Source organism: Mauremys reevesii, linkage group 6, assembly GCF_016161935.1.
Source record: "Mauremys reevesii isolate NIE-2019 linkage group 6, ASM1616193v1, whole genome shotgun sequence".
NCBI lineage: Eukaryota > Metazoa > Chordata > Testudines > Geoemydidae > Mauremys > Mauremys reevesii.
The window spans coordinates 115173201-115194024 of NC_052628.1; the positions used below are offsets into that span (position 1 = coordinate 115173201).

A 20824-nucleotide genomic window follows, 5' to 3' on the forward strand; every position below is an offset into this window, starting at 1 on the left:
GAAATCCTGGACACACTGAAGTCAATTGACTTCACTGAGGCCAGGATTTCACCCAGGTCTCCTGAGTCCCTGAGCAGTGCCCTATCCACTGGACCACATGACCTGTAAGGGGATCTATTGCCACTCCCATTAAATTACATGGGATTTTTGTTGAGCAGAATTGAGTCTAGGGTATCATATATTTGTTATGTTTTAGGAATCTGAAGTTTTATCCAAAATACAGAAAAGGCATTTGTTAAATATATGATTTTTACCTTGATAGTGTCTCTTTTACAATTACTGGTGATCATAGATTAACATAATTTGTTGGGAAATAGTCAACATGTTTTTTTGTAAAGGGAAATCATGCCTCACCAATCTACTAGAATTCTTGAAGGGGTCAATAAGCATGTGGACAAGGGGGATCCAGTGGATTTAGTGTATTTAGATTTTCAGAAAGACTTTGACAAGGTCCCTCACCAAAGGCTCTTAAGCAAAATAAGCAGTCATGGGATAAGAGGGAAGGTCCTCTCATGGTTTGGTAACTGGTTATAAGATAGGAAACAAAGGGTAGGAATAAATGGTCAGTTTTCAGAATGGAGAGAGGTAAATAGTGGTGTCTCCCAGGGATCTGTACTGGGCCTAGTCCTATTTAACATATTCATAAATGATCTGGAAAAAGGGGTAAATAGTGAGGTGGCAAAATTTGTAGATGATACAAAACTACCCAAGATAGTTAAGTCCCAGGCAGACTGCGAAGAGCTACAAAAGGATCTCACAAAACTGGGCAACAAAATGACAGATGAAATGTAATGTTGATAAATGCAAAGTAATGCACATTGGAAAACATAATCCCAACTATACATATACAATGATGAGATCTAAATTAGCTGTTACCACTCAAGAAAGAGATCTTGGAGTCATTGTGGATAGTCCACTCAATGTGCAGTTGCAGTCAAAAAAGCGAACAGAATGTTGGGAATCATCAAGAAAGGGATAGATAATAAGACAGAAAATATCATATTGCCTCTATATAAATCCATGGTACGTCCACACCTTGAATACTGCGTGTAGATATGGTTGCCACATCTCAAAAAAGATATATTGGAATTGGAAAAGGTTCAGGAAAGGGCAACAAAAATGACTAGGGGTATAGAATGGCTTCTGTATGAGGAGCGATTAATAAGACTGGGACTTTTCAGCTTCGAAAAGAGGTGACTAAGGGGAGATCTGATAGAGGTCTATAAAATCATGAGTGGTATAGAGAAAGTAAATAAGGAAGTTTTATTTATTCCTTCTCATAATACAAGAACAAGGGGCCACTAAATGAAATTAATAGGTAGCAGGTTTAAAACAAACACGAGGAAGTATTTTTTTCACTCAACACACTGTCAACCTCTGGAACTCCTTGCCAGAGGATGTTGTGAAGGCCAATACTATAACGGGGTTCAAAAGGGAGCTAGATAGATTCATGGGAGATAGGTCCATCAATGGCTGTTAGCCAGGATGGGCAGGGATGGTGTCCTTAGCCTCTGTTTTCCAGAAGCTGGGATTGGGTGACAGGGCATGGATCACTTGATGGTAACCTGTCTGTTCATTCCCTTTGGGGCACTTGCCATTGGCCACTGTCAGAGGACAGGATACTGGGCTTGATGGGCCTTTGGTCTGACCCAGTATGGCCATTCTTATGTTCTCTGAAATTCAGATTCCCCTTGCAAAGATTTGTGCACATCCTTAACAGTTATTCACTGTGAGTATTCACACTGAAATTTTGAAAATACTTATATGCATAATGGTCCTGACATGGCCTCCAGTTGGGCAAAGATTTATCTTTAAGTATGTAAGTAGTCTCAAATTAAACCAGGTGCAATTTTTTGCTAGATTAGGGCCCTAACCAGGCAGAAAACGACTGGCTTCAAAAGGGCGTCTTCGGTTTGATTATTATTATTTGTATTCCAGCCCCCCCCCGCGGTCCCATCCAGGAATGCTGACCCATTGTGCAAGGCGCTGTACAAATGAAGAGCAAAACTTAGTTCCTTCCCCCCACAGAGTTTACAGTCTAAGCCCCTGACCCTGGGATTATGCCCTGCGCACGTTGGTGAGGTGTCCGCAATCCAACCGCACCTGCTAGCCCGGGGGCGGGTGCAGCCCCGCCCCTGGCCCCGCCCCGCCCAGCCGGAGGAGGCGGAGCTCCCCGGGAGACCCGCCCTCGCTGCCGCGGCGGCTACATTGTATCTTCCGCGTCCGCCCCGGCGCTGCTCGCTCCCTGCGCGGCGGCCGGGCGTGGAGCGAGCGAGCGGCCGGGCTGCAGCGGGCGGGGGCGGCCTCTGCTTCGGGCCGCCAGCGGCTGCCTGGGCCCGGGGTCCTACTGCCGCCGCCGAGCGCAGCCATGTCGGCCGGGGGCGGCGGGCTGGGGACCCCCCGGGCCCTGCCCTCCTCCGGGCCCCGGGCTCTGCGGGACATGCCGCACCCGCTGGCCGCTTCCAGCAGCGAGGAGGCGGCCTCCGAGCTCACCCCCAGCCCGGACCTGCTGCTGCCCCGCAGCTTCGCGGACAAGGTACGGGCCGGCCGGGCTGGGGTGCGGGGTTGCGGGGCTTGGTCTCCTGCCGGCGGCATCCCTGGGATCCCGGTGCTGGCTCTGCCTGCAGAGCAGCCACCCCCCGGCGATGCTATGGACCCCTCAGCAGGGGCGCTGGGCTGCTCCAGGGCGCTTGTGCTCCCCCCGGACCCCCCACACCCGGGAGTGCGGTAGGAAAGACTTGAGCAGCAGGCGCAGTCCCAGCAAACCCTCCTCGGTCTGCTGTTGTCTTGGCTGCTGGTTAAACGGGCAGGATGTGACCAGTGCTCCTCTTCTGTTCAGTGTGAGGCCTTTATTGCCCATGATGGATGATGTATCGATCCCCCGCCTCGCAAGGTGTAGCCTGTAGCCCAGCGGGGAAAGCTCTGTGCTGCGGCTATTCTTGCTTACCCTTAGGCTTGTCATCCATTTGAATGTGATCCTCTCCCCTGGAGCCGCTTTCCTTGCCACGTTCCCGTCTCACAATAATAATATGGCAGGTAGGCTGTGCTGTCTCCACATCCCTTCTCTTTCCAGGTGTGTGTGTGCGCCTACTGTGAGTCTAGGTGTCTTGAGAAGTGCTACGTTTCTAAATACCTTGTGACTCTCTTCTCTCTCGAGGGAACTTGGAGCAACATTGATTGCTTTCCTGGGCAGACCTTGCATTATACCGGTGTTGCTCGTTCCTGCAGTGGTTAGGTATTTCTTATTGAGCGTGCATGCAGGCTTTAAATTGTAGTTGAATAAAGAAATCTGGTCGGGTTGGGTAGTCATTATGTTTTGGGAGGCTTGTGGGGGTGGGCCTGAAGCTTTCTCAAACTAAATTTCATTCAATTAATAGGCAAATATAGGGCCTGGTCCTGCAAGGTGCTGCAGGCTTCCTGAACTCTGAATGGCATCCTCATTGACTTGTGCAGGATGGGGCTATGTGTCAACAATCACAAATCTGCCGTCCTTTGTTCTGGAGGCTTTGTGGCAGCCCTGGCTTTCTCTAAATCCACATGAGTGGAGCTCTCTACAGGGCAAGACTGAGGTACTCTGGAGCCTAGGCATACCCTTTTTGCCCTGCCATGCTTCTCATTGCGGTGGCAGAGGTCCTCCTTCCCCATACAAGAGCTGTTCAGTGCCACTGCTCCTCTCTGTAGATGGGGCCTCTAATTTATCCCTGATCCACCATTCCTTGTCTCTGAGGGGGATGGTGCCTCCCCTGGAGGAGAGGGGACTTGCCCACCTGAGCCGAAGACTCTGTGTGGCACCCTTCTGTGACTTGATCAGCAGGCAAATAATTGACATGTAAGTTATCGACATTAGGCTTTGGGGTTGGCACCCTTTGAGATGGCGTGGGGCAGCTCACACCTCAGATCTGCGTAGTAGGTTGTCAGTGCACTAAGGTGGATGTTACTGCCTTGGTTTACCTTCAGGTTGTGAACTAACATGTTATCTTTGCATCCGTAAGGGCTGGAGGCTCTAGCCTTGTCTCCACTGAGGAGATTTGCATGAAAGTAACTGTAGTGGTGCAAACTCAATGTGCTGCACCAGTATCGCTGATCCCGGTATGTTACTGGTGTAAGTCCTTCTCTGAGACATAACTACACTGGTGTGAATTTCCCTAGTGTAAACAGGGCCTTAAACTCAGTCCTTAAATGAAAGCTTAAATTCTGGAGTGCAAGCAGGTGCACATCTCTTTTTATGAGGCAGCTGAGCCAGGTGAGTTTCGTCACCCTGATAATTTGGGGGGGGGGATTGGGAGAAGGAGGGCTCTGCCCAACAGTAGCCTCAGGCCAGCTGACAGTATGCTCGTAGGAAGCAGTGCAGGTGAAGCCACCTGTGCTGCTGGAGTCATCTGTGTAGGGTGGGGATGAGTGCTAGCTGCTGAAAATGCTGTGTGTGTGATGGGGGAATAGATGCTCATAGTAATTGGCCTTATTCAAAGCTTGTCTGAGTAAAATATTCTGACACCAAAGCAGTGGAGAACAGCAGACTCAATTAGCTCTCTACCTGAAGGCCATATCTTTGGTATAACCTCTCCAATAAAAAGGGATTCCCTGAGCCTAAAAACCCAGTAGGTCAGACATGAGAAAAGAGCCGAGATGCTCCAGCACTTCAGTATCTGGGGAAGGATTTGGCAGTAAAATCCAAAAGACAATGAATCTGAGAGCATCTCTTCGGGGTGTTCTGCCTTTCTGTCCCAGAGTTCTCCCTCCTCTGTTTAATGTTCACAGGACTGGCAGGAAAAACTCAACTTCCCTTTTGCAAGAATATAGGGGCTTTCTAAATAAGCAGCTTCTCTATCTCTAATCTTATGGTAGCAGTAAAGTTTAAACTGCTTGTGCGGCTAATGCCCGTTCCCAAGACACCTCAATAGGTTAAATTTAATGCCTGCTGGCTTGCCAACTGGCCTGATTGTCTTAATCTTTGGCTGTGACTCTTTCATCTCTTGTCAGGTTAATTCACTGGTTTGAAAAAATGAGTAAGAAGATGCAAGTGTGGCTGAACTCTGCTGCCATTCTGGGCTAGGTTCATAGCTCTTTCCACTGCCTCTCGAACTACCATCTGTGCACAGAAGCTACATTTGTTTGCTCTTTGCCTCCCCCACCCCCAGCAAAATGCATTTGCCAGGTATGAAGGGCTGTAATACTCTCCTCTGCACACGTTGAGATTGTGGTCCCAGTTCTCCCTCCTGTAAGTAGATACAGCCCCATTCAGTTAGTGGGCTTATGCCAGGACTGAACTTAGCCTTGACTGGCTGCTCCATGTCAACCAGAAAAGCCCTGCAATCCTGATGCTTATTTAGTAGAGAGAGGACAATTTACTGAGTCAGCCTGAGGGGTTGGATTATGCACCTGTTTAGGATCTTTCAAGCAACGCTTCCTAAACCCTTTGAAAGCTCCAATTCTGCCGTGTTGGCTGGACAGTACAGAGGAAACTTGCACTGCCACTGTGTTGTGCCCCACCCCAGAAGGGGTGTGTGCCCCCCACATTCAGCAATGCTGCCTTAAAAGGTAAAGACAGACGTAGTTCTGTTTCCTGGAAGCTGGCAGAACTCTGTTGCCTTTATTTCCCCACAGCGCTCTTCTCCTTTCTTCTCTTTGGCAGAGCTGGATAAGGAGCCAGGCTGCTGACAGATAAAGCTTCTAGTGAATTCATTTAATGTGCAAGTTTCTGGAGAGTCAATGGTAGCTCGTATACAGAGGGCACTGGGGTACCACGCCCACTGAAGTATGAAAAGTGACTTATATGACTAAATATGAATTGTGAACACCTCTGTGCTTGTGATTTGTATTTAGTAGCAGCCTCAGGGTGTTCTCTCCCTGTGGCACACGTACAGACGGCACCATCAAACGAAAGGTAAGCCCCAGGGATTTTGAGTGGGGTCTGGAGTGTAGAGTCTACCTGGGGCAGTTAGAATGCTCTACGGCAGGCCTGCACAACTCATAAAGTGGCGAGGGCCATATAACTCCAAAGAAAACAGCTGAGGGCTGATCCCCCCCCACCCCAGCACCACCAAAACACCACAACCCTCAGCCCCCTTAAACACAACACCACCAGCGCCGCCTGCCCGCTCGATTCGTCATCCCCCCGTGAAATAAGGGGAGGGGGGAAAGGGGAACAGTTTGAAGGGATTTTCTGGGGCTATGAACTAAGCTGGGATGGGGAAAGGGGGGCAGTGTGAAGGGATTGGATGTGACTGTCCAACACACAAACACAGGGACTGCAGGGAGCCCTGGGCGGGGGCGGGAGAGACAATGTGATAGGGGCTGTGGAGGAGGAAGGTCCCTGGACCAAGGAAGGGGGCAGCAGTTGGGGCAGGGCAGGTGCAACACAGACACACACACACACCTCCCCAAGGGATTTCCTGGCTGCTCACAGACATTCAATCCCCCCCGCACCCATCACTATGGAGGCTGCCCTGGGAGCAACCAGTGCAGTAGCCGCCCCGCCCCCAACCAAAGGAGGGGTTTGGGGGGGTCTTGGCCCAATCCCGTCCCCCCTCCCCCCGAGCTGTGGCTCGAGCCCAGGCCGGGTGCCCCTCCCCTTGCTTGGCACTTACCGGCTCTGCTCCATCCCCTGACTGTTCCAATCCCTCTCCACACCCTTGCCCCCTGACAGTCCCCCTAGAACTCCTGACCCATCCAACCCTCCCCCTGCTCCCTGACTGCCTCCCGGGACTCCCCTTACTACCACTGACCCTGGGCAAACCCGACAGCCCCACCCCGCCGCTTGCCTGTGGGCTGCATGTTGTGCAGGTCTGCACAACAGTCACTGCAGCCTCTAGCTTGAGTGGTGAATCCAGCGCCTCAGACCCCACTCAAAATCCATGCAGCTTTTCTCCTATCAGACCTTGACTGTGGAGTCTGTAGGGGAGGAGAAACTGGAGGAGAAATGGACAAGAAGCTGCAGGAGGCTCTGGGGAAGCCAGGAAGAAAGTCCAGATGGGCAGGAGAAGAGCCACCCTATTGAACTGATAAATCTGTCAGTCTGGCCCTGGGGAGGGCCGGGGGAGCCCTAAGGGCTTGGGTGGTGATGAAGCCTCAGGGACTTGGGGCTAATGCCAAGCGAGGGGGAGGGGAGTAAGCTCCAGGGTCTGTGGAGAAGGGAGGAATTAAGGTGAAGAGAGGAAGGAGACCTCGGGGGCCAGGGCTGAGCATGGTAGAAGTTTGGGGGAAGAGGCCCCAGAGGTCTGGGACTAAGCGGGGAGTTACCCCCCAGGGCTTTCCCACATTGTTTCTTTTTCACCCACTTGCCCCAAAGTTCACAAACTGTCACTGGTCAGAGTGCAAGTAGAGTGCCTCCTATGTTTAACTTACTGCTGCAGGAGCAGTAGTACTCAGTAGAAGGATGGCTAGCCTAGTATCTACATTCAGACTTGTGAAGCTGCAATAATTTCTTTTTCTTTCTCTCTGCTTCCCTATTTGGGGTCGGCGACTTCTGTAGCTGTCTCCCAAGACTCATAACTGTACGCCTGGCTGTTGTGCAGATTGGTCTCTGTAAAGGCTGCTGCTATGTGGTTCATATACCAAGTCTTTGGCCTCCTCCTTGGTCGTCTTCCATCCACAATCACAGCAAAGGCCATCCTACCAATATAACTCTCAGGTCTCTGCAGGAAATGTCCATACCAATGCAACCTAGCCTTCTTCAACATGTCTTCACCTAAGGGCACCCCTCATTAAGCCCCTCACAACTTCATTTCCTTATCAAGGAGCATCTAACCATTTGACCATCTCAAGGTCTCTTTTCTTGTGACTGGCCAAGTCTCTGTTCCGTAGGTTAGGATGGGACAAATTGTAGTTTTATGCAGTCTGCCCTTTTGGCATCTTTTTATCCCAGAGAATTGGGGTCAGCTCCCTCTATTTGCACCTGAAGCAGCTTTCATATGATGATGTGCTCAGGAGGCCACCATTGTCAGCAACCATTGATGCTAGGTATGTAAATTCTTTCACTCTCCTAAGCTCCCTGCCTATAATATCCTTTATGGTAGGTGGTCGTCCCCCAGTTATCAAAGACTCAGTCTTATTAATGTTCACTCCGTGTCCTGCCTGCTGAAAAGTGTGATGCTGCTGTTCAAAGTTGGCTTTCAGGGTCTCTCAGTCTTTTACAAACATGACTGTTATCAGCAAACAGCATATTCCAAGGTGTCTCCTTTCATATATTCTCACTTATCACATCTGTGACAACTGCTAACAAAAAAGACTCAGTGCTAACCCCTCATGCAGGCTAATGTTTACTGGAAACTCTCTGTTGTAGCCCCATATGGTTTTGACTATGCTAGCTGCTCCATTGCACATAAACTGGGTAAGATGGACCTATCCCTCAGGGACACCTCTCTGTCTCAAATTCCCATTTGAATTCTCTTGGTACACAATCATATGCCCTCTTCATGTCTATAAAGACCATACTTAGATGCTGTCTCTCTTCTCTGAACTTCTCCATAAGAATTCTTAGAGGATTCTGACTGCAAGAAGCTGGGAGTGGATGATGGGATGGATCACTTGATGATTGCCCTGTTCCGTTTGTTCATTCTGAAGCATTTGGCACTGGCCACTGTTGAAAGGGTACTAGGCTAGATGGACCATTCGTCTTACCTACTATGGACATTTTATGGTCTTATGATAAATATAGCATAAATCGTACTTCTTCCTGGCATAAATCCTTACTGACCGATTCAAACTTCCACCATTCCATGCAAATGCTTTTCAGTAATCATCTCGCATACTTTCATAGTATGACATCAGCTTAATTGCATGATAATTAGAACACAGTATATTATCTCCTTTGTTTAAAAATGGGCACCACAAAGCTTTTGTCACTCATCCAGCATTTTCTCTTTCTTAAGAATCATTGAACAGACTTGTGAAATACTTGCTGCCTTCCCTTCCCAGTGACTTCAGTGCATCCACCCATACTTCATGTGTCCCTAAGTGTCTCTGCATGCAATCTGTCAAGCCTGGTTTCGGCTTGTGTGAGAGTTCCTTCCTTGGCTTCTCCTCGTTCAGCACTCATTCATAATTATCACGCCAGGCTTTGTTGATTTGTCATATACCATCTTCATTCCTAATAGAAGCAAACTGATTCACATCCCTCATTATTTTCTCTTGCCTTAGTGAGTTTGTAGATGGTCTCTTCTCCTTCATATCCTCCTAGTTGGTTATGTAGCCCATTGCAGGACAAATTTTTAGCTGTTGCAGCACTTTGGCTGTGTGTTTTTTTTCTTTTCTTTTTTCCCCCCTCCATATGCCTCTTAAACTTGCTCAAGCCACTGGCCTGCCATTTGTTGACCTTGTTCTTCTCAATTGAAGCTCCACCACCAAGTCTCCCTCCTTATCCTTTTCAGCATCGGTTTAATCACTCTTAGGGCTTCATGTGCCATTTCCAGCTATGATAATTTGTGAATCCACAGGTGGTCTTCAATAATGTAACCACGTAGCTTGTAAGAATGGAGCCTAGCTAGCCATGGTTGAAAGTCTTCAGGAGCCTCTCACACTTTGTGCTGCTTTACCTAGCATTGTCTCTGCAGTTTGGAGTAGCATAAAACAAACTTAGTTTTGCAAGTATCTTGAGCTATGTTGGAACAGGATTGCAGAACTGGTTCTCTACAGCCTCCAATGCCTATCTTGTTGGCACAGCTCCTTCATTCTGACTGACCTGTATGGGGGAAAGAAGCTTGGCCCTTAAAATAAGGTCTGTTAATCTCTGCAGCTTCTACAGTCTTGGCTGTCCAGTACATGTTTTCCTTTGTATGCTGCCGCCTCCATGACTCCAAAACTGAGCCTTTGGGCACCAACTATCCCTGTCTCTCTGGTTCCCTGCAGTGAATCCATCTAAATCAGACTCCTGCAGAAGGCTGGTTCCTTCAGGGTGCAGTGCTCTCAGTAAGTATTTGCAGTGACATCAGGGAGCCTTTTCAAAACAAGGTCACAATTAGTTGGTCACCTGGCCTACAGAATCAGAAAGTTTTTAGGTTAGCAGAAAGCAGCCCCTGATCCGTGCTGCTGTAGAAACTATCACTGCTTCCTTTCTCTCTCTGTCCCTTTTTGTCTGTCAATCCCAAGTCAGAGCCCCGTGTCTGAGAGCTCAGCTCTTAACACATTACCTGCCACCTCTTGTCTTTGTTCTCTGAACACAGCCATGCTGTATTCACATGTTCAGCTCCCTCTGCAGCGAGGTGTACGTTTTTGGTCATTGGGGTTGGTTCCCAAGGTCTCCCACTCAAATGTGTTGATTCCATTCTGGAGAGCCATAGAGTACAGATTTCTCAAATACCTACCCTGATCTCTCATGTCCTAGGGGAAGAAATGAATTCTTTCCCCCACAGTGGATAACGATGTCAAGGTCATAGGTACAGAGCAATACATAGCACAGAAAATTCCTAGATTTGTCAGATGCATACTTAACTGAGATTTTTGGCATTTTTAAGGTGCAGACACCCAGTCACAAGTTGTCTTTCCACTCTTTGTGCATATACATTTGAGGCACCCCCAAGTGAGGGCCTGGTCCATCTTCTAGTACAAAACAGCGTGCAAGCTTGTAGTGCTTTCATTTGTCTGCCAGACTTCATCCCCAACACACTTGCGGGCTCCCAGTGAGGGGCACTTTCTAAAACTTTCATGGCTTTACTTCCAGTGGAATTATTGCTGTTTAACTGGCTTAGTAGGTTGTGGTTAGGGTAGGTACAGTATAGTCTCCATCCTTTAAAACTGAGGTGTCTGCTCCAGTCTCTCTCTCTCCTCTTCCCCCCCCCCCCCCACGGGTTCTCTCCCTTCTTGGGTCTCTTGGTTTCTGCTGCCTCTCTGTGGAATTCTCCCCTCTTTCCTTGTCATCCCTTGATCGCTTGTACTGTCCACCTTGCATCTGAAGAGAAGTTTTAGGATGAGATTCTCTGGCTTAACTCTGTTCCCATTGAAATGAACAGTAAAATTCCTATTGACTTCAGTGGGAACAGAGTTATGCCAATGTGGAATGAATTTTTTTTTAAATCCCACCCCAAGGAGTAGAAATTCTAGTAAACCTTAGAATCATTGTCCATCAGGATTGGAAGGGACCTCAGAGGTCATCTAGTCCAACCCCCTGCTCAAAGCAGGGCCAACACCAACTAAATCATCCCAGCCAGGGCTTTGTCAAGACAGGCCTTAAAAACCTCTAAGGAAGGAGATTCCACTGTCTCCCTGGGTAACCCATTCCAGTGCTTCACCAACCTCCTAGTGAAAATGTTTTCCCTAATATCCAACCTAGACCTCCCCCACTGCAACTTGAGACCATTGCTCCTTGTTCTGTCATCTGCCACCACAGAGAACAGCCGAGCTCCATCCTCTTTGGAACCCCCCTTCAGGTAGTTGAAAGCAGCTATCAAATCCCCCCTCATTCTTCTCTTCTGCAGACTAAACAATCTCAGTTCCCTCAGCCTCTCCTCATAAGTCATGTGCTCCAGCCCCCTAATCATTTTTGTTGCCCTCCATTGGACTCTTTCCAGTTTTTCCACATCCTTCTTGCTCTGTGGGGCCCCAAACTGGACACAGTACTCCAGATGAGGCCTCACCAATGCCGAATAGAGGGAGATGATCACGTCCCTCAATCTGCTGGCAATGCCCCTACTTATACAAGTGCCTCTTCACTTAGCTATGCCTGCTGGGGCACATCACATACAGCAGCAGAAGAGACCCATAACTAATATATTACGGCAGGTGGGGAAGAAAAACTCCCTATCTTCTGTGCTCTAAAGGTTAATAGGATTACGCCTTCTATGTATGTTGTTGAATTACCTCTCTATCCCCTAAATACTTTACAGGAGTCCCCATTGTATTGATTTTTTGCTTGCAAAGATAAGACTAGACGGATCCTGAACTCCACCCAGAAATTGATCTATCACTTCACAGCCCTAGGGACATCTTGGGGCTTCCCCTGCTCCAAAGTGCAAGTATGAGAATGGATGAGATCCAGAAACCACTGCATATTAACAGAAATGAGTTACAAGCTATATTGGCAGTGTCGGCTCTTAATTATGGTTCCAGAGAAGCAATTCCTAGTTCTGAGGCATTTTTCAAAATGCTGACGAGTTCATAGAGGGACCGGCAAATATTTAGTGGCTTTCTGTTGTTATGCGATATCTCGCTAGATGAAACTTCAAAACCTCTTATTTCCGTGACAGATCTGTCTTCCACAGAAATAATCTCAGCGGCTGTAGTCAGAACTATATTTAAATATGCATCTCGGAACCAAAAATCTGCTCTCCAAATGATCCCTTCTGTATAAAGGATTCTGTTTAAGAGAACAGTAGAAACTGTTGACTTCTTGTTTTGAAAAGCCTTTCTTTTCTCCACTCCTTTTTAACTGGAAGAATGGGACTCGAACCTTGGCCTCTGTCAGCACTCCTTCTAGCTGTCTTCCTTCACAACCAGGCTGCTAGTAAATCCTGTCAGCACTTCCTCTATATAACTTCCACACTCAATCCCTTCTTCTGCCATTCCTGCTGCTGACACCCTGCTCCGCATCCTAGTTATCTCACCATCCTCTGATGGTTGCATCACACCAGATTCCATTCACTATGCTGTAGTTAAGCTTACTTTGTGTAGATAATTCTTCCAACCTCAATCCTTGCATTGGCTCAAGATTTCTCTTTTGCACTATATTCTAACTCCTCATTTCCTGACCCAGCCTCAAAAGAACCTGTCATGTTGTGCATCCTGATTTCTTCCCATAAGCAACTTTGACCCCTCTTCAGGATGCCCCATATTCCTGTGTCTTCTCTTTCAAATCCAAGGAAAACTGGAAGAAACAAGTCAATAGTGAGCTCTGCTTCTCCTCTTATTGGACTCTGCTCTTACAAACTGACAAAATGTGGGCATACGTTAGTGTCTTGTGATCTTGTTATAACCTGTCTTCCCATAACAATCATTCCTTTGCTTTCCTACATCTAATATAGGGCATGATCCTGCAAACAAGGTATAACTTTTACTCATTGAATTAATCATTGGCATTGCCGATCTTAAAACAATTATAGGGTTTTGGCTTCTTTTAACCGCTGTCCTAAAAAAGGCCTACCTAGACACTTCTAGATTACAATAGGACTTCATTAAACGTCCATCTCCATTTTGTGGCCCTTAAAAATTCACCAGTAGCCCTACAGTATTGCATTTGAAGCTTGCTTTGGATTTTAAGGTTCACATACAGTAACTCCTCACTTAATATCGTCCCGGTTAACATTGTGTCGTTGTTACGTTGCTGATCAATTAGGGAACATGCTTGTTTAAAGTTGTGCAGTGCTCCCTTCTAATGTCGTTTTGGCAGCCGCCTGCTTTGTCCACTGCAGTGTTCCACAAACTGGGGTCACTGGTTGTGTAGGGAAAGCCCCTGGTGGGCCGGGCCAGTTTGTTTACCTGCCCCGTCCGCAGGTTCGGCCATCATGGCTCCCACTGGCTGCAGTTCGCCGCTGCAGGCCAATGGGAGCTGCTGGAAGTGGTGTGGGCTGAGGAACTTAGTGGCCGCCGCTTCCAGCAGCTCCCATTGGCCTGCAACGGGGACCTGCAGCCAGTGGGAGCCGTGATAAACAAACTGGCCTGGCCCACCAGGGGCTTTCCCTGCACAACCGGCGACCCCAGTTTGAGAAACACGGATCTACTGCTTGCAGGAAGAGCAGCCTGTTGCAGCTTGCTGGTGGGGGGGCTTGGAACAGGGTGGACCAGCAGCCTCCCTAAGTTCCCTGTGCTGCAGCCACCCAGCAGGCTATCAATTGCAGCTGTCCCTCCCCTCACTGCCATGTGCTGCTCCTATCCTCTGCCTTGGAGCGGTTCCCCAAGACTCCTGCTTGCTGTGCGGTGGGTTGGAAGGGAACAAAGAGTGGAGCTAATGTCAGGGTGTCCCCCTGCTCCTGCACCCCGCTTATCCCATCTTCCATAGAGCAGGGGGGACACACCAGGGCTTAGGTCGGAGGGAGCTTGCAGCAGCTGCAGGTCTCAGCAAGCTGATCTAATTAACAAGGCAGTGTACTTAAAGGGGAAATGTGCATATCTCCCTCCATTCCTGCTGCCTTGTAGAATGAGAGAGTTAACCCTTGAGGGCTCAGCCAATTGGTAGTTTATAATTTAGCAGTAAGGGAAATATCCCACCCTCTGACTCCTTTACCTCAACCAAGCTTCACAATCATCATCACTGTGTACCAGTATTAAATGTTTGTTGCAAACTTATTCTGTGTGTGTATGTATTTATATACACACGCACACACGTCTTTTGTCTGAAAAATTCCCTGGAACCTAACCCCCTCATTTACATTAATTCTTATGGGGAAAGTGGATTTGCTTAACATCATTTTGCTTAAAGTCGCGTTTTTCAGGAACATAACTACAACGGTAAGTGAGGAGTTACTGTATACTCTTTTTACCAGAAGTAGAAAGATTGGGGTTTCTTCTAATTTATTGTGAAACTTTGCCTTATCCATATTCCATATGAGTAGAAATGGTCTTTCTACAGAATCACTTTCTCTCTCCCCACATACATAGTTGTCTTTAAAAATTAGGTATAGAAATAACTGTCAATTTAAAAACTGAGGGCTGTGCAGATCATCTATCAGCTGACTTGGGGTGGGGCGTGCGTGAGTTTTAGGAGGCTGGCTTTAGTGTCAGACAGCTGTTGCATAACAAACTCAAAGATTGGAAGTGATGTAAAAAATATTATGGAATATATGTATATAACTTAAACCTGATCTGGTTAAGTAAAGGCATTATTTAGAATTTGTCTTCCTGACTACGTCTTAAAAGTTTTAGTCCTGGAAACATCTTGCTGTTAAAACATTGTGGGGGAAAAACTCAGATCTTTAAATATTCCATTGCTATCTAGTGGTTGGAAGGAATTTTTAAGGCTCTTTATACTACATCTGTTTGTGGCTGCATCTATGTGGTGGGTTTTTTTTACTACAAGGCTACCAGAGTTAGAAACATGAATATTTCAGAGTGTTAAGGCTCTTTCTATACAAGGGAGTCTCCAGTAAAGATGAAAATAACCTATGTACTCATTTTGCACACCTCCGTCTTTAGTGTAGCTAACCTTACAACATCCTTATGAAGTAGGTCAGCATTGTTAACCCATTTTACATGAGTTAAGAAAGTCACAGAGGTCTGCCCAAAGTGACACAGGAGGGGGTCTCTGGTGGAGCAGGGAACTGAACTCGGGTCTCCCAACTCCTAGGCTAAATAGCGAACTGCTGGACCAACCTCCCTCTCATTGTAGTTGGGTTTTTTGTGTGTGCATGTCTTGCACGTGAGAGCATGTGGTTAGTTTGATAGGCAAATTCCGTAAGCTTTAGCTGGATGGGAGTGGAGGGTTTATATACAAAGAGGTTGGCGGCCGTGAGAGGGTGTCTCATCAGGCAGTAGCAGATTGTATTAAAACATCACTGACATTGAGGAAGTGAGCGGCTCTGCCAGGAGAACAGGGCCATTCTATGAATGTGTGCGTTGCTCTGGGCTGTAATGTAGAGGCACCAGATGGCAGAAAGACTGAGAGGGGAGGGTTTGATTTGTTTAGGTTGGGGCGGGGGCAGGGAGAGGGCTGCACCAGCAAAAGTGGTCAAGAGTAAAGAGCCCATAGGAAGAGATCAGTCCTCGTTTGCTTTCCCCCTCCCCCAAGCACATACATCCTTCAAAGACCAGACAAGCCCCCCTGCACTCCAACCCTGTTCCCTGACTGGAGCACCAGGCAGGCAGGCTCAGAACTAGTTGCTTTTCCGGTTCTTAAAAGCAGGACTTCCCAATGAAGTAGCCGCTAGCAGCACTTGAGGGTAAATCATGCAATTATGGTAATCAAGACCTAGAGTAAATGAATGTAGAATCTGGCCAATTGTAACCTGAACTTAGTTGTAACTGGCTTAACGAGCCAGCATTTTCAGTGCCACATCCTTGAGTTGTGAAGCATGTATTGATGCAGTGACTGTTCTGGTGAGCAGTTCCTTGCTGGGGGTAGGAAGTGGCATACTTGTCTTCATCAGCACTGAGGCATGTAGTTCCACAGTGGCTGGCCTACTTCCATATGCTACACACAAACTATAAAAGGCCAGTAATGCCTGAATTGGCATATGGGCCGCATATGGAGGAAAAAGGTTCGTTAAAGTCACACTAAATAGAGAAGCTAGCAATAATCCTGTGACTGTCTGGCTACTTTCTCGCATGTATGTAAAGGATGGTGTCTGTTCCTGGAAGCATCTCTTCTCTGATGGCTCCTCTCCAGTTAAGGCAATGGTGAAATCTTAATGAGTCTGTCACTTAGGCCTGGTCTCTACTAGAAAACTAGGTTGGTTTACTTTTGTTGCTTAGGGATGTGGATTTGTCACACCCCTGAGAGATGTAGCTCTGCCACCCTAACCCCTGGTGTAGACAGCACTAGGTGGATGGAAGAATTCTTCTGTTGACGTACCTACCACTTCTTGGGGAGATGGAATAACTATGTGGATGGGAGAACCCCTCCCATCAGTGTAGGTAGCAGGGGCGTGGCCACAGCCCACCCACTTAGCATCCAGGCCCAGCCCTGGCTCTGCACCTGCCCAGTGCTCCAACCAGTGAGCAGGGTTGGGGCACGGGGGCTTGCCCGCCCGCAAGCCCCTGCGCCCGAGCCCACCTCCCCAGATGGAGAGCTGGGCGGGCGGAGTGGGACAGGTCCTCATGCCCCAACCCTGCTCCTTGGGTGTCTGCCTGGGCCCTGGGGGGCCCCTGGCCAGCATGTCTGTTCCCTCCTGCAAGGCCAGCTGGAGAAGGTGTGTGTGGGGGGGAAGCAGCCCTGATCCCTCCTGCCCCCTGTCATTGCCTATCCACCTGAAGTTGGGGCCCACCAACTGTCCCATCCTGGCTACGCCACTGGTAGGTAGTGTCTACACTGAAGCACTACAGCAGTGCAGAGGCGGCGCTGTAGCATTCAGTGTAGACGTACCCTAAGAATGGATCTGACGAACCCCCAGGCAGTGAGGCTTTGAGAATATGTGTAGCACTCTGGTCCTCCAGAGGGCAGGCTAGATATAAAGAGGGGAATATTTGTGTCTGAGTAGAAGACCCACTCATGGCAGTGAATAGACGAGCCCTCATTCCTAGGGAGGACAGAAGGGAAGCCCAACCCCATCTTGCAATAAGAGCATGTGTTTGGGTCACACTAAGAGTTAGTGGTGCCTGACTCTGCTTGTGTATTGAAGGATGTGGAGGTAGGATTAAAGCTGCTGTTTGCTTGACTCTCCGCTGACTGTCTTTAGTGTCGCGTCCTCTGCATCAACATTTTTAGTCAGCTTCTTCAGATAGTAACACCTGTTTACAACCCTTCTGTTCTGCATCTTTCATTCTGGAAGATGGGGCATTTTTAATGCAAGGCCATCCAGCCTTCTTTCATAGGGTCCAAAACACTGGCCTGAGGAAACTGAGTGACCAAGTTTGCTATTTATTTACAACTCTCTTGCGAGTTAGCATTGAGACTCAGTATGATGTCCTAAAAAGGCCAACCAATATGACCTAAGACTACTTGGGAAACTGAATTTACTGAGCCCTGTCTCATTGTTTTCTAAAGCATGTTTAGGGAATATAATTTTAGGTAAATTTTATATATTTGGGATTTGGAACTTTTTATTTATTCTCTTTTTGTCTTTCACCATCTCATTCTGGTCAGGAGGAGCAGGACGACCATGTTCTTCCACTGGCAGCAATGTCTTCTTCTCGTGGAGGTCCCAGTAATAATCACCTCTTCTCCCTCCCCCCCCCCCGCCCACAGCAAGAGGAGCACCAAATTCTCTGGCTACTGCTATGTGCAGATTTGGGGCAGTAACTGGGATGGGGTATCTTCTGTTTGTTCCGCACAGCAGCCCCTAGTGGTGCAAGGCACTGCCACTCAGAAAATGGGCCAGTTCTTGTGGCTTAAGATGGCAATCAGGGCTGTAAATACTCATGGATGGGTTTGCAAAATCTAGGATGGTTCTTGCCAGATTGGAGCGGCTGGAAAGTGCTTTGGGTTCAAGACTCCAGTATCCCAGCAGGACATTAGAATCCAGAATGTTACCAATAGTCAAGCAAATAAAAATGCAACTGCCTTTATTAAAAAAAAAAAATGAGAAAAAGCTTGCACTGAAATTCATTTCCCTTGGCAATAGATGAGAAGCACTGCTATTCTGCATAGGTCTTCTAGGACTAATATACTGTCACTTGTTACTGACCAACTTCCCTCAGATCAATGTATTTCCTTAGCCCGTGGTTATGAGTGGGAAACCACAGCTCCTACCACAATGGCTCTGCCAGGAACTGGATGCATATACAGAGGCACTTTTCCTGATTGCTAGGATACAGGTGCGCCTATAGTCTGTTTTGTCAACACAGACCTCGTTAATCTCTAAGAAATGGTGAGGCAGTGATTTGGGATAGCGTAGGGAGCAGACCTGCAGCACAGAAACAAATTTTATTTTGTTGTCTCGTCTCTCCCACTTCCCCTCCTCCCCATGGCGCGCTTCTTCTCTCAAAAAAAAAAAAAAAGACAGTCTCGTCAGAAGCAATGCAGACAATTAGCGGAGGGGTTGCTTGCAATCTCTCTCATCTAGTGCTTGTCTTTCCACACAGTGGTGCTATTCTTGGATTTCCCTTGCTCGTGTCTGTACCTGGCTAGTAGGGGGCGAGGTGGTATAAAGGGTCCTTTCAGTTTGTTTGCAACTGGCCAGCATAGGTCTTGCTCCTGTCATGCCTTATCCAAGCTGGGAGAGGTACATAAGAATGGGCGTACCGGGTCAGACCAAAGGTCCATCTAGCCCAGTATCTGTCTACTGACAGTGGCCAATGCCAGGTGCCCCAGAGGGAGTGAACCTAACAGGCAATGATCAAGTGATCTCTCTCCTGCCATCCATCTCCATCCTCTGACCAACAGAGGCTAGGGACACCATTCTTACCCATCCTGGCTAATAGCCATTTATGGACTTAGGCACCATGAATTTATCCAGTTCCCTTTTAAACAGTGTTATAGTCCTAGCCTTCACAACCTCCTCAGGTAAGGAGTTCCACAAGTTGACTGTGCGCTGCGTGAAGAAGAACTTCCTTTTATTTGTTTTAAACCTGTTGCCTATTAATTTCATTTTGGTGACCCCTAGTTCTTGTATTATGGGAATAAGTAAATAACTTTTCCTTATCCACTTTCTCAACATCACTCATGATTTTATATACCTCTATCATATCCTCCTTAGTCTCCTCTTTTCCAAGCTGAAGAGTCCTAGCCTCTTTAATCTTTCCTCGTATGGGACCCTCTCCAAACCCCTAATCATTTTAGTTGCCCTTTTCTGAACCTTTTCTAGTGCTAGAATATCTTTTTTAAGTTGAGGAGACCACATCTGTACACAGTATTCGAGGTGTGGGCGTACCATGGATTTATATAAGGGCAATAATATATTCTCCGTCTTATTCTCTATCCCCTTTTTAATGATTCCTAACATCCTGTTTGCTTTTTTGACTGCCTCTGCACACTGCATGGACATTTTCAGAGAACTATCCACGATGACTCCAAGATATTTTTCCTGACTCGTTGTAGCTAAATTAGCCCCCATCATATTGTATGTATAGTTGGGGTTATTTTTTCCAATGTGCATTACTTTACATTTATTCACATTAAATTTCATTTGCCATTTTGTTGCCCAATCACTTTGTGAAGAACTTCAAAAAGATCTCCCAAAACTATCTGCTTTGGTCTTAACTATCTTGAGTGGTTTAGTATCATCTGCAAACTTTGCCACCTCACTGTTTACCTCTTTCTCCAGATCATTTATGAATAAATTGAATAGGATTGGTCCTAGGACTTCCCGTTGGGGAACACCACTAGTTACCCCTCTCCATTCTGAGAATTTACCATTAATTCCTACCCTTTGTTCCCTGTCTTTTAACCAGCTTTCAATCCATGAAAGGACCTTCCCTTTTATCCCATGTCAGCTTAATTTACGTAAGAGCCTTTGGTGAGGGACCTTGTCAAAGGTTTTCTGGAAATCTAAGTACACTATGTCCACTGGATCCCACTTGTCCACATATTTGTTGACCCCTTCAAAGAACTCTAATAGATTAGTAAGACACAATTTCCCTTTACAGAAACCATGTTGACTATTGCTCAACAGTTTGTTTTCCTATGTGTCTGATGATTTTTTATTTTTAACTATTGTTTCGACTAATTTGCCCGGTACCGACGTTAGACTTACCGGTCTGTAATTTCTGGGATCACCTCTAGAGCCCTTTTTAAATATTGGCGTTACGTTAGCTAACTTCCTGTCATTGGGTACTGAAGCTGATTTAAAGGACAGGTTACAAACCTTAGTTAATAGTTCCGCAACTTCACATTTGAGTTCTTTCAGAACTCTTGGGTGACTGCCATCTGGTCCCGGTGACTTGTTAATGTTGAGTTTATCAATTAATTCCAAAACCTCCTCTAGTGACACTTCAATCTGTGACAGTTCCTCAGATTTGTCACCTACAAAAGCCAGCTCAGGTTTGGGAATCTCCCTAACATCCTCAGCCGTGAAGACTGAAGCAAAGAATCCTTTTAGTTTCTCTGCAATTACTTTATCGTCTTTAAGCGCTCCTTTTGTATTTCGATCGTCAAGGGGTCCCACTGGTTGTTTAGCAGGCTTCCTGCTTCTGATGTACTTAAACATTTTGTTATTACCTTTTGGAGTTTGTGGCTAGCTGTTCTTCAAACTCCTCTTTGGCTTTTCTTATTACACTCTTGCACTTAAGTTGGCAGTGTTTGTGCTCCTTTCTATTTGCCTCACTAGGATTTGACTTCCACTTTTTAAAGGAAGTCTTTTTTTAT

At 47.2% G+C, this 20824-nt stretch overlaps 1 protein-coding gene across 2 annotated transcripts in view; it reads left to right on the forward strand.

The window, feature by feature from the left end:
• The first annotated feature begins 2235 nt into the window (after positions 1-2235).
• The window catches only part of SNX30 (sorting nexin family member 30), a 70841-nt gene continuing 52252 nt past the window's right edge, over positions 2236-20824 (forward strand). The window contains exon 1 of one of the 2 annotated variants that reach the window (XM_039544648.1): positions 2236-2536. In XM_039544648.1, coding sequence (XP_039400582.1) covers positions 2369-2536 — 168 coding nt within the window. In that variant the 5' untranslated portion in view covers positions 2236-2368. The remainder of the gene's footprint in view (positions 2537-20824) is intronic. The other variant, XM_039544647.1, reaches the window with a different exon arrangement.